This window comes from Heloderma suspectum, chromosome W, assembly GCF_057233095.1.
Source record: "Heloderma suspectum isolate Gila_16-S chromosome W, 16-S_ref, whole genome shotgun sequence".
Taxonomy (NCBI): Eukaryota; Metazoa; Chordata; class Lepidosauria; order Squamata; family Helodermatidae; genus Heloderma; species Heloderma suspectum.
In genome coordinates, this window is record NC_139475.1 from 58921085 (window position 1) to 58934060 (window position 12976).

The 12976-nt window shown below is 47.3% G+C and overlaps 1 protein-coding gene across 7 annotated transcripts in view; it reads left to right on the forward strand.

The window, feature by feature from the left end:
• The first annotated feature begins 2410 nt into the window (after positions 1 to 2410).
• Positions 2411 to 12976, forward strand: part of LOC146334060 (uncharacterized) — a 39075-nt gene continuing 28509 nt past the window's right edge. For 5 of the 7 annotated variants that reach the window (XR_014786451.1, XR_014786447.1, XR_014786449.1 and 2 more), the window contains exon 1: positions 2411 to 2590. Coding sequence is in view for 2 of the 7 variants with exons in the window: in XM_084825379.1 (XP_084681505.1) it covers positions 2552 to 2590 (39 nt within the window). In the remaining 5 variants the exon portion in view is untranslated. Of the gene's footprint in view, positions 2591 to 7644; positions 7708 to 8492; positions 8574 to 12976 lie in introns of all 7 variants that reach the window. The other 2 variants (XR_014786448.1, XM_084825378.1) reach the window with 2 other exon arrangements.

Genomic DNA, 12976 nt, shown 5'->3' on the forward strand with positions numbered 1-12976 from the left:
AACCTGAGGGGCTCATCTTCCGGCCTCATCTCTTTTAGCCTTGTGATACGTTCCATGGGGTTTTCTTGGCAAGAATACTGGAGTGGGTTGCCATTTCCTTCTCCAGCGGACCACATTTTGTCAGAACTCTCCGCCATGACCTGTCCGTCTTGGGTTGCCCTGCACGGCATAGCTTATGGCTTCACTGAGTTACACAAGCCCCTTCGCCACAACAAAGCAGTGATCCATGAAGGGGCAACATCATAGTGCCCCTATACAAATCTATGGTGCGGCTACACCTGGAATACTGTGTACCGTTCTGGTCACCACACCTAAAAAAATATATTGTAGAGCTGGAAAAAGTGCAGAAAAGAGCAACTAAAATGATCCAGGGGCTGGAGCATCTCCCCTATGAGAGGAAGTTACAACAGCTGGAACTGTTTAGCCTAGAAAAAGGGGGAGTAAGGGGGGACATTTTCCAAAGAATTGCTGTGTTAATCTATTTCAGCAAAAAACAACAGAGCCTTGTGGCACTTTAAAGACTAACACGTTTAGGGAGCAATCCTACCAGGATAGGCTGCTGCCTCTGAACTTGGAGGTGACCACCTATCTAATGCAGGGCAGGAGAAGCGCGGGGGGGATTGTCCCCTCCGCGCTTCAGCCGCCCTGCATTTGCAGCTTGACAGCTGGTTTCGGCTGTCTAGCTGCAGGAAGGTGGAGTGGGGGAGGAGGCTGCCAGATGACACGTTGGATGTGTCGTACCGGATTTCCAACTTCCCCTTCCTGGTATGCCCCCAGGAACGCCCTGTTTTTGCTGCTCCGCACTCCTCTTCCAAGTGTGGGGCTGTTCTGCGCTGGCTATGAGGCAGCATGGGAGGGGGTGAAGGTTAGTTCTCAGGGAACCGACCTTGGAGCGTGGGCTCCGAGGTTGGTTCCCAGGAACTGACCTATCCTATGGCCGTTGTCAGGGTGGAAACTGAGCCCACAGAACCCCAGAGAAGTTCTGATTCTGAGGAGAATCAGCAATCCATGGGAGAGGAGCTAGCTCATCCCTCACAGGCACAGCAGCTGGCAGAGATTCCTCCTGCCGGCATTCCTGAGATAGTGACCCTGGCAGCGAGAGAGCACTGGAGGGGGGCTTGCTGGACACTCGGCGCCGACGTAAGAAAGGAGGTGTAGCGCCTGTTTGGTGTGCAAGGAATGGCTGCCTCCCATGGACCCAAGGGAAAGAGGGAGGAACTCTCCCTAGCCTATAAGTTCAGGGTCTGCAAGTGATTCTCCTTCAAACGGGGACCAACTGCCTAACCTGGAGCATAGGCTACTCTGCTGTTCATTGCTTAGTCGCTGGTGATTAGCATCTGAAAGAGTCATTAAGTTGTAAAAGGATTAAAGCCTTGAAAAGAATCCTTTTGTCTGTGTCTTGGGTTGGCTATTGGAGTAGACTGAAAGAGGCCGCTAGGGTGCTCCTGACAGCCGTCTAGCCACTGACTAGCGGCCATAGGATTGTGCCCTGATTCTGGCAGTGTTTAAAAATTATACACAGTGCAGAGAAAATTGAAGGGGAAAACTTTTTCTCCCTTGCTCATAATACTAGAATCGAATGGGGTCATTCCAAGAAGTTGAGTGATGGGAGGGTCAGGACATACAAAGGGAAAGACTTCTTCACACAGTGCATAGTTAAACTGTGGAACTCACTGCTGCAAGATACAGTGATGGCCACCAACTTGGATGGCTTTTAAAGGGATTAGACAGATTCATGGGGGATTCTACCAATGGAGAGAAACATGTCATAGATGGATAGACAAAGCAAAACATACTGTATATGACAGATGCAGTGAGAAACATACAAGTGATAGATGGACACACATAGAGAAAAATATGCAATAGATAGGTGGGTGAACAGAGAGAGACAAACATGCAATAGATGGATAAATAGGGAGAGACAAACATGCAAGAGATTGATAGATACACAGGGAGAGAATCCTGAAATAGACAGATGAATAAACAGACAAACATGCAATAGATAGATGGATAGACAGAGAGAGGAAAACATGCCATATATAAATAAACAGAGTAAGAAACATGCAAAATATAGATAGACAGGGGAGAGAGACTCTTGCAAGAGATAGATGGACACATACATAGAGAAAAATATGCAATAGATAAGCGGTGGCGGCACAGGTGGGGGCAGGGGGAGAAATTCGTCACGGGGGGGGGGCAGCCTCCGGCGATTTTTCTTCTCTGCTCCCCTCCCGACCTGTTGTTGCTCAGTCGTTCAGTCGTGTCCGCCTCTTCGTGACCCCACGGACCGTAGCACGCCAGGCCTTCCTGTCCTGCGCTCTCTTGCTAGCTGCCTTTCCTCCTTCCTCCCAGGATGGGAGGAGACTCTTATTCTGAAACCTAGGCTACTATCTATGATGTAATTGGTGCCTTTGCCATAATACGAGCGGGGGGACGACGACAAGAAACTTATTGGTTGCATTAAAAAGGGGGGAGGGGGGAGGCCGCCTCCCCCCGCTAGTAGTCTATAAAAAGGGAGTCCCGGAGACCGGGCAACTTTCTGGAGATCCGGATGGCCAAAAAAACCCCAGCCCTGACTTTTGAGAGACAGGTGAGGGCCGCATTGCTTTCCTTTCTCTTTCCCCACACAGGGTGCGGGGGGGCGGGAGGAAGGTGGGGGAGGGAAAGGGGGGTCCATCTACCTGGCGGATTCCTCTTCTCTAAGGCAACCAGTGGAAATTGTGCTCCTCTCAGGCAGGGCTGCTGGGGGTGGGCAGACTTCACGTTTGCGGAATCTTGCATTTTTCCTCTTTTGTTTCTAGAGCCTGAAGATCCACCAACCAGAGGTGCAAAAAGGGGGGATCCGCTGAGGATCCAAGCGTTTGGGGCAGGCTCCCCCAACCTGGTGTGGTCCAGATGTACTGAACTACAACTCCCAGAATCCCCCAACAAGCCCCTACAATTCTGGGAGTTGTAGTCCAACACATCTGGAGGGCACCAGGTTGTGGAAGGCTGGAGGGGATGGGGCAGGGTGGGGAGGAAATAATTTTGTGGCTGCTTCTGCTGAACCATTGGGGAGTCCCATCCCGTGCCCCATCTGCTGCAGAGAGATCTTCCAGAAATCTCTCAGTAGAGTCCAATCTACCTTCTCCCCACCTCCGCCCCGACTGCACCTCTGCTCTTGAGACTGCCCTCTTTGCAAGAGCCCCAATCATCTCCTGACCCATAACTCTCCCTCTTTCCTTCCTGGTCTCTCTCTGTCTCTCTCCCTTTGTCTTGTCCGTCTAACTTCAGCTGCAAGCCCTCCTCTGGGCAAGCAGGGTCAGTGCCTTGATTCTGGGCTTAGATTGCTTGGTGCACAACCCCTGCTAGTGACTCCTCCTGGAGTTGTGTTCGTCTGTCTGTATTTTTATTTCTGTTATTATTTTAAAGAGAAATCTGTGTGAGAAGGGATTGGAGAGTTCTGCTTCATCTCTGCTTGCTTTCCTGGGAGCTCAAGAGCTGCCCCATTATTGCGATTATTTTTAAAACAGCTTCATAAAATCAGGTGTTCAGTCCCATCTTTGACTGCAGGCTTTCATGTTCTGGACACCCCAGAAAGTATGGCCGGTGGAACAACAGGAGGTTTACAGCAGGGGTGGCTAGAAAGTCACTCTCCAGATGTTGTGGACTTCAACTCCCAGTATTCCTGACCATTGGCCACACCTGCAGTAGCTTCTGGGAGTTGAAGTCCAAAACATCTGGAGGGCACCAGGTTGGGAAAACTGGTGTAGACAGTCCTAAGCTAGAATAATAGAGTTGGAGGTGATCTCTGAGATCATCTAGTACAACCCCCTGAAGATCTACTGTCTGACCACCAGTGAAATCATAGGAGACACTGCCATCCTGACCACAGCATGAGTCAGGAAGTCCAAAACATCTGGAGATCTACTTTCTGCCCACCTGTGGTCTAAGACATTTGGAGGGCACGAGTTTGGGAGGAGGTTCTTCTGCTGCAACAAAATCTAAGAACATGTGACTGGATGAAACACCTGTTCTCTCCACATTTACCTGCCCTTCCACATTCCTCCCCTCCCACTACAACATCTTTCCCAAACCTGGTGCCATCCAGGTGTTAAGGACTTTAATGCCCATCAGCCCCAGCCAACATGGCTGATAGTCAGGTATACTGTGGAGTTGTAGTCCAAAACACCTTGAGGGCACCAGCTTGGGGACATTTTAGATTGTATGTACCTCAGGGCAGGGATCTGCCCTGTCCAGCTTGGTTCAAGGCACCCAGAGGGACTAAAACCAGCAAGGTACGTACAGGCAAGGACCTGTCAGGTCAGGTCTAAGGGTGCTGAATAGCCAGGCACCTTAGACCAGGCAGGGTGTTCCAGGACTTTGGCTAGCTCCCAGTTAGCTGAGATTGGAGCAATGAGAGCTATTGGCTCAGCCACAGTCAAAGGCTTTCTGAAGCCTGATAAAGGCCAGCAGCTCAAGACCTGAAGTTAGCTCCACCCCCTCAGAGAAGTAGTTTGTGCCTTAAAGGGCTACTGCCTGATTTGTAGCCGCTGGCTCCTATGGGGTGGGGGTGGGGTGGTGAAGGCTGTAATGGGGGAGTGTCCTCTGCACCTGAGGAGTCAGGTAGAGGCACATCCTCTGGTCTGGGAGACCCTGGCCTAGCAGGGACCGGATTAATGGAGGGAGTCTCCTCTGCCTCAGAGTCCTCTTCGAAGCCAGAGGTCATGGCTGGGGAACATGACAGGATCTGTCTTTCGAACCCAATTTCTGAGGAGCAACTGTGTTAGTCTGTAGCAGCAAACAAAAACAAGAACCATCCCCCAGAAGAAAGAGTCCTGTGGCACCAAAAGGACGAGCAGATTAATTATGGCAGAAGCTTTTTTTCAGTAGAGTCCACTCCATCGAATCTAGTGAGATTGATTATGATAGATTTTGCGTTATTTAAAATGTTTCTTAGCCACCCTTCATCAAAAGGATTCCAGGGCAGTGAATAAAACTATTCACACCAGCATCTTGTCCATGGATGCTTATTATATATTGTATATTGGTGGGACTATATAGATTAACAGTTATTAGCAGTAGTATTAGCAGTACATCTCTCTTTCAAAAGAACTCAGAATAGCTCATAGTTGTAATATGTTTACTCAGAAGTAAATCCAGCTTATTCTTCAGGTAAGTGTTCAAATGGTAGCACCCTTACTAACCCACTCTTGGCCAAGAGGTTCCACCTTTGGGGCAACAAATCTTAGGTCAACGCTCTGGGCAGAAGGAGTGAAAAGGCTTCCAGATATCACACTGTTCTTTTCAGCACCCTGGACAGCTGTGTGCGCGCGTGCGCGCATGCGTGAATGGGGGAGAGAGAGCACGAGCGGTGGTCTCCAGTTATGTTGGGCTACAACTCCCATCATCCCCAACCAGCATGATAGGAGTTGTAGTCCAGCACATCTGGGGGCGCCAGGTTGGGGGAAGATGATATTGACTAGGGATGGGCAGAAGGTAGATCTCCAGATGTTTTGGACTTCAACTCCCAGCATTCCGGACCATTGGCCATGCTGGTAGAAGCTTTTGGGAGTTGAATCTAAAACATCTGGAGATCTGTCTTCAGCCTTGTTGTTTATTCAGTCAGTCGCTTCCAACTCCACGCCAGAGCTTCCCATCGGCCGTCGCCACCCCCAGCTCCCCCAAGGTCGAGTCCGTCACCTCCAGAATATCATCCATCCACCTTGCCCGTGGTCAGCCCCTCTTCCTTTTGCCTTCCACTGTCCCTAGCATCAGCACCTTCTCCAGGGTGTCCTGTCTTCTCATTATGTGGCCAAAGTAGTTCAGTTTTGCCTTTAATATCCTTCCCTCCAGTGAGCAGTCTGGCTTTATTTCCTGGAGTATGGACTGGTTTGACCTTCTTGCAGTCCAAGGCACTCTCAGAATTTTCCTCCAGCACCACAGTTCAAAAGCATCTATCTTCCTTCGCTCAGCCTTCCTTATGGTCCAGCTCTCGCAGCCATAGGTTACTACGGGGAATACCATTGCTTTACTTATGCAGACCTTTGTTGTCAGTGTGATGTCTCTGCTCTTAACTATTTTATCAAGATTTGCCATTGCTGTCCTCCCAAGAAGTAAACGTCTTCTGATTTCCTGGCTGCAGTCAGCGTCTGCAGTAATCTTTGCACCTAGAAAGACAAAGTCTGTCACTGCCTCCATGTTTTCTCCCTCTATTTGCCAGTTATCAATCAAGCTGGTTGCCATAATCTTGGTTTTTTGAGGTTTAACTGCAACCCAGCTTTTGCACTTTCTTCTTTCACCTTCGTCATGAGGTTCCTCAGCCCCTCCTCGCTTTCAGCCATCAAAGTGGTATCATCTGCATATCTGAGGTTGTTAATGTTTCTTCCAGCGATTTTAACTCCAGCCTTGGCTTCATCAAGCCCAGCACGTCTCATGATGTGTTCTGCGTACAGGTTGAATAGGTAGGGTGAGAGTATACAACCCTGCCGTACTCCTTTCCCAATCTTAAACCAGTCTGTTGTTCCGTGGTCTGTTCTTACTGTTGCTACTTGGTCGTTCTACAGATTCCTCCGGAGGCAGACAAGATGACTTGGTATCCCCATACCACCAAGAACTTGCCACAATTTGTGATGATCCACACAGTCGAAGGCTTTAGAATAGTCAATAAAACAGAAATAGATGTTTTTCTGAAACTCCCTGGCTTTCTTCATAATCCAGCGGATATTGGCAATTTGGTCTCTAGTTCCTCTGCCTTTTCTAAACCCAGCTTGTACATCTGGCAATTCTCGTTCCATGAATTGCTGGAGTCTACCTTGCAAGTCTTCAGCCTACCCCTGTCTTAAGATTATCCACAGAAGCCCTTTCTCAAGTGCCTCCTGCTCCTGAGGCTTGGAGGGTGACACTGAGAGGGCTATTTTGGTGGTGGCTCCCAGCTCTGGAATGCTCTCCCAAGGGAAGCATGCTGGGCACCCACACTGCTTTCCTTTCAGCACCAGACTAAGACTTTCCTGTTCTGCCAAATATTTCAATAGTTCAGTGTTTTATTGTTTTAGTCCCAGCCATGTGGTTTTACTTCTTCTCACTAATTCTGTATTTTGTGATGAGTTGGCATGTTTATTAGTTGTACGTTGCTTGTTTTTATTGAGATTTTATTGGTATTATTGTGATGATATTTTAAATTGTCAAATGCCTAGGGAAATTTGTTTTAGGAGGCATATAATAAGTTAAATAAAGAATTAAAATAATGAAAATGAATTATTATAATTTTTAAAATAATAAATAAATAAAAGACAAGGGTTTCTGTCTCCCGGTTATCTAACAGTAGCAACAATTAAAAAGTTTTCTCTGCCCTCCCCCCCAAATTGGGTTTTTTGCGGGGGAGACATTGAGGAGTGGATTTTTACATGGAACAAAGTGTGAGCTTGGTTCTGGTCCTGTTCAAATTCCCAGGCTGCTCAATGGCACCCTGTTCCTTCATTCTTAGTGTATGTTGGCCCATCCAAGCCTCTATTTTGCACCTGGATCCTGTTGGTGGATCTCAGGGTTCTAGTAAAAAAAAAAAAAGTAGATCCCTGTGATGCAGCATAGAAACCTATTTAAGACGCTCAGGTTTATTTATTTATTTATTTGTTTGTTATATTAATATCCTACCTTTCTTCCAAGGAGCCCAAGGCAACTTACGTGGTCCTCCTTCTCTCCATTTTATCCTCATGACAGCCCTGTGAGGTGAGTTGGGCTGAAAGTCAGTGTCTGGCCCAAAGTCACCCAGTGAGATTCATGGCTGAGTGGGGACTAGAACCCGGATCTCCCGAGTGCCAGTCCAACACTCTAACCATTACACCATATTAGCAGTAGGAATATTTATAACAGGGGGGTTGAGCCAAATGCCCTTTCAGAGAAGCTCTTAGAGGCCACTTTCTACTGGTGGGTGCAGATAAATGCAAAAGTGACGGGGCCCAAAATTCCAGCATATTTTAGCTTAAAGCTCTTACTGCCAATAACTGAGCCTTCAGAGAGGCATTTCAACATATTAGAATGGGGGGGGGGGGAGGAACTATACAAAAGTTGGGAAATGACCACACAATCAGTCATTGGGGGGAAAGGAGGTGCCCCTCTGGGGAACCCCAGAGGGCCAGGGGATTGGGACCCCAAGAGGGCCAGATTCAGCCTCCAGTCCTGAGGTTTGGCACCCCTGCTTTATAAACCCCACACAGCTCTTCCTCATCAGCCAGCAAGCCTGGCAAAGGGTTCTGTGGCAGCCTGAAAGCCACTGTCACCCTAACAAGAGGTGCTCCAAAACAAAATTACAGCCCAACTTTTCTTTGTCTCTCTTTCTTTCTGGGACCTAAAACAGCTTTGACCCAAAGAGGCAACCCCCAACCCCACCAAAAACCAGAGACCCAAAAGGGAGACCACTAAATGAAGGCACCAGGGTCTATGAAAATGGGTAAGGAGGCCAGAAATCTTAGACAGAGAAAGGCCTTGATCCAGCCACTCCTCTTTTTTTACAGAAGCAAAACCAAAGCAAAGGTGATGGTTTGGTTGAAGTAATGCCAGCAGGATTAATACATACCACCTCGAAATATATATCTGTGAGTATGTATATTCCTTAGAAACTTGGCTCAAATTTGCTATCATGGATATGCCCATGTTAACAGGGCCAGCCCTACCATTAAGCAGAGTGAGATGGCTTCCTCGGGCAGCAGATGCTGGGGGGTGGCAGCAGCCCCCATTCTCCCTGAATTCCCTCCGCTAGGCTGCTCTATGCCCCCTAAACTACCCTGCTACTCTCAAGTATAGTGGGGGACCAATGTTGATTCAACTGCAATTCCAGTCAAATTCTGTATGTAGAGAGTATGTGCATGTGTGTGTTTGCACACAGAAGGTCCCAAGTTCGATTCTGGGCATCTCCAGGTAAGGCTGGAAATATTCCTGCTTGAAACCCCGGAGAGCCATTGCTGCCAGTCAGTGTTGACAATACTGGACTAGATGGACTGATGGTATGAATCTGTGTAAAGCAGCTTCCTGTGTCTTTCTCCCTCACGTGCCTACCAGATCGTTTTAACTGGAGATGCTGGTGATTGAATTTGGGACTTTTTTCATGCAAAGCAGGGGCTCAACTGCTGAGCGATGGTCCTTCATTTAAAAATAAAGTAAGTTTCCAGTCCTCAGGGTTCTGAATAGAGCGTTTATTTAAATAAGAACACAGCTGCCTTAAACTAGCTCCAACTCTTGGTTAATCCTGCCCAGTATTATCTTCTTTGATAGGCAACGACACTCCAGAGAGGCTGAGAAGGGACTTTCTCCACCCTCTGTTACCTGATCCTTTTAACTGAAAATGTTGGGGAGCGAACCTGGGATTTTCTGCATGGAAATCTGGTGCTCTGGAACAAACTTCTGCCTGTGTCCTACAATTAGTAGCCACTTCTCTTAGTAGGTAGATGAGTCACTTTGGCATATGAGGAAACAGGCAAATATTTTATTTTATTTTAAATCCATCCCACTTTTATTTCACTAGTGCAGCTTTCTCCAACCTGCCCCCCTCCATCTGGGACCTCACCACCCATCAACCCTGGCCATTGACCATGTTAGGGCAGGTGGGAGTTAAAATCTAAAACATCTAGAGGGCACCAGGTCAGGAAGGCTGCACTAGGGGAACGCAACACAGCTAATAGCGTAGAACTAGGAAATAAATTGAGATGCTTTCAAAACCAGCATCATAAAATGCTACAATAATAAAACCAGCAGTTAGAAGATATTAGAATCATAGAATCATAGAATAGTAGGGTTGGAAGGGGCCTACAAGACCATCAAGTCCAACCCCCTGCTCAATGAAGGAAACCAAGTTAAAACATCTCCAACAGATGGCTGTCCAGCCTCATCTTGAATGCCTCCAGTGTGGTAAAGCCCACCACCTCCCTAGTGAATTGGTTCCATTGTCATATTGCTCTGACAGTCAGGAAGTTTTTCCTGATGTTCAGCCGGAATCTGGCTTCCTATAACTTGAGCCCAGTATTCTGTGTCCTGCACTCTGGGATGATCGAGAAGAGATCCTGGCCTTCCTCTCTGGGACAACCTTTCAAGCCCTTGAAGAGCACTGTCATATCTCCCCTCAGTCTTCTCTTCTCAAGGCTAAACATGCCCAGTTCTTTCAGTCTCTCCTCATAGGGCTTTGTTTCCAATTCCCTTGATCATCTTTGTTGCCCTCCTCTGAACCCTCTCCAGCTTGTCTGCATCCTTCTTAAAGTGTGGTGCCCAGAACTGGACACAGTACTCCAGATGAGGCCTAACCAGTGCTGAGTAGAGGGGAACTAGTACTTCCCGGGCCACATATCCCCCATCTTGTAACTGTGCATTTGGTTTCTTTTTCCTAGGTGCAGAACTTAGTATTTATTCCTATTAAATTTCATTCTGTTATTTTCTGCCCAGAGCTCCAGTCTGTCAAGATCACTTTGAATTTTGTTTCTGTCTTCCGAAGTGTTAGCTGTCCCGCCCAATGTTGTGTCATCTGCAAATTTGATCAGCATTCCTTGCACCTCCTCCTCCAAGTCATTAATAAAAATGTGGAAGAGCACTGGGCCCAGGACTGAGCCCTGCGGTACCCCGCTCGTGACCTCTCTCCAGTTGGAGAAGATCCCATTGATAAGCACTCTTTGAGTCCGATTCTGTAGCCAACTGTGGATCCACCGGATCGCTGTTTCATCTAGCCCACTTTGAGCTAGTTTGCTCATCAGGATATCATGGGGCACTTTGTCGAAAGCTTTGCTGAAGTCGAGGTATATGATGTCCCCAGTATTCCCACGGTCCACAAGGGAGGTGACCTGATCAAAAAATGAGATCAGATTTGTCTGGCAGGACTTGCTCTTGACAAATCCCTGTTGGCTTCGAGTAATCACGGCATTGTTGTCAAGGTGCTTCCAGATGGATTGCTTTATCATCTGCTCCAGAATTTCCCCAGGGATTGATGTCAGACTGACTGGTTTGTAGTTCCCAGGTTCCTCCTTTTTGCCCTTTTTGAAGATGGGGACAACATTAGCCCTCCTCCAGTCATCTGGCACTTCCCCCGTCCTCCATGATTGCTCAAAGAGAATAGACAGCGGTTCTGAGAGTTCTTCTGCCAGTCCCTTTCTTACTCTAGGGTGCAGTTCATCTGGCCCTGGAGATTTGAACTCATTCAAAGTAATTAGGTGTTCCTTGACCATATACCTGTCGATCTCAAGCTGCAATCCAGCTCCCTTCAGCCTGTACTTCGTCTTTGCCAGGGGGGTCATAGACCCTTCTTTGGGAGAAGACTGAGCTAAAGTAGGAATTGAGCACCTCTGCCTTTTCTTTGTCCTCTGTTATCGTTTTGCCATCCTTATTTAATAGCTGAACCACCATTTCTTTCCTCTGCCTTTTACTATGCACGTATCTGAAGAACGCCTTTTTGTTGCTTTTAGCATCCCTTGCTCAGCTCGTTCTCAGCTTTAGCCTTCCTGACGCCATCCCTGCAATTCTGTGCTACCTGCCTGTGCTCTTCCTTTGTTGCTTGGCCTTCCTTCCACTTCCTATATGTGTCCTTTTTTGTTTTCAGGTCATCTCTAAGCTTTTTGTGAAGCCACATGGGCTTCTTCTGTCGTCTTCCACCTTTTTTTCTTGTTGGAATTGTTTGTAATTGTGCCTTGAGAAATTCCTTTTTTAAAAGCTCCCGCCCATCTTGGACTCCTTCTCTCGTTAGTGTCGCTTGCCATGGGACCTTCCTGATCATTGTTCTGAGTTTATTAAAATCAGCTTTCCTAACATCCAGGGTACACGTTTGGCTACACTTGGCTTTTGCTTCCTTTAGAACCATGAACTCAAGTATAACATGGTCGCTTTCCCCCAGAGTTCCTGTAACTGCTACTTTATTCACTAAGTCATCTCTGTTGTTTGGGATCAAGTCAAGGATAGCCGATCCTCTAGTTCCTTCCTCTACTTTCTGTAGGAGGAAGTGATCAGCAGCACCAGTTGGGAATTTCTCAGAGAGGCCACGTTTTGCAGAATATGTCTCCCAGCAAATATCGGGGAAATTGGAGTCCCCCATTACTACTACATCATGCTTCCTTGAAACATTGGCTATTTGCTTTTCAAAAGTTTCATCCTAGTCTTCTCCTTGACTGGGTGGCCGGTAGTAGACTCCGACCACCAGGTTCCTTCTATTCTTTGCTCCATTTATTTTGATCCAGGTGCTCTCGATGGGGCTACCAAGCTCCTCCTCCTGTATTTCTGTGCAGAGATATGTATTTTTCACATACAGTGCAACCCCACCTCCCTTTCTGTTCCTTCTGTTCTTTTTGTACAAGTTATATCCTTCAATTGCTGTATTCCAGTCTCTTTAGGCACCGGAAGTCCTAAAGCGACAGGGCTGTAAGGCCTGCTCTCAGGAGGGTATTCTGGAGCATTGGTGCCATGACTGAAAAGGCCCCATTCTCTGCACCCTCCATGCCAAACCTCAGTCAATCTGAAAGTGCCAAACTTACAGATCCATTCCGTTTTGGCAAAAGAGCTCCATGAGAAACTCAAATCTGTGAACTGTGAGTGCCATCAGTGGTGTGGCAAAGTAATTTGGGCTTAGAGGTCTTATGAAGGGATGGTCTTTAAACACCCGTGTGTATTACTTCAGTTGTTGTGAATGTGATGCGCACAAACTAACATCTCTCTACTCCCTCCTAACGGCCATTCCATGTTTTACAACTGCATCTATGTTCCTAATATGTTAGAGCAAACCAAACAAGTAGTGTGATGGCCCTGATTTAAAAAAGAAAAGAAAGACTGAGCATGTCCAGTTTTGCATTTTAAACTCGCTTAAATTGTTGCTACTGGAATAAAATGGAGTTTGGTTTTGCTGACCTGATGCTAAACACATCTATACAAGAATAAGCACCCTTTTGTTGTAGAAAAAGAATATATTTTTCAAGTCCAAATAATAAAATGAGCACCTGCAACCGTGTACATGCCCAGCTGGCCACCCCAGACT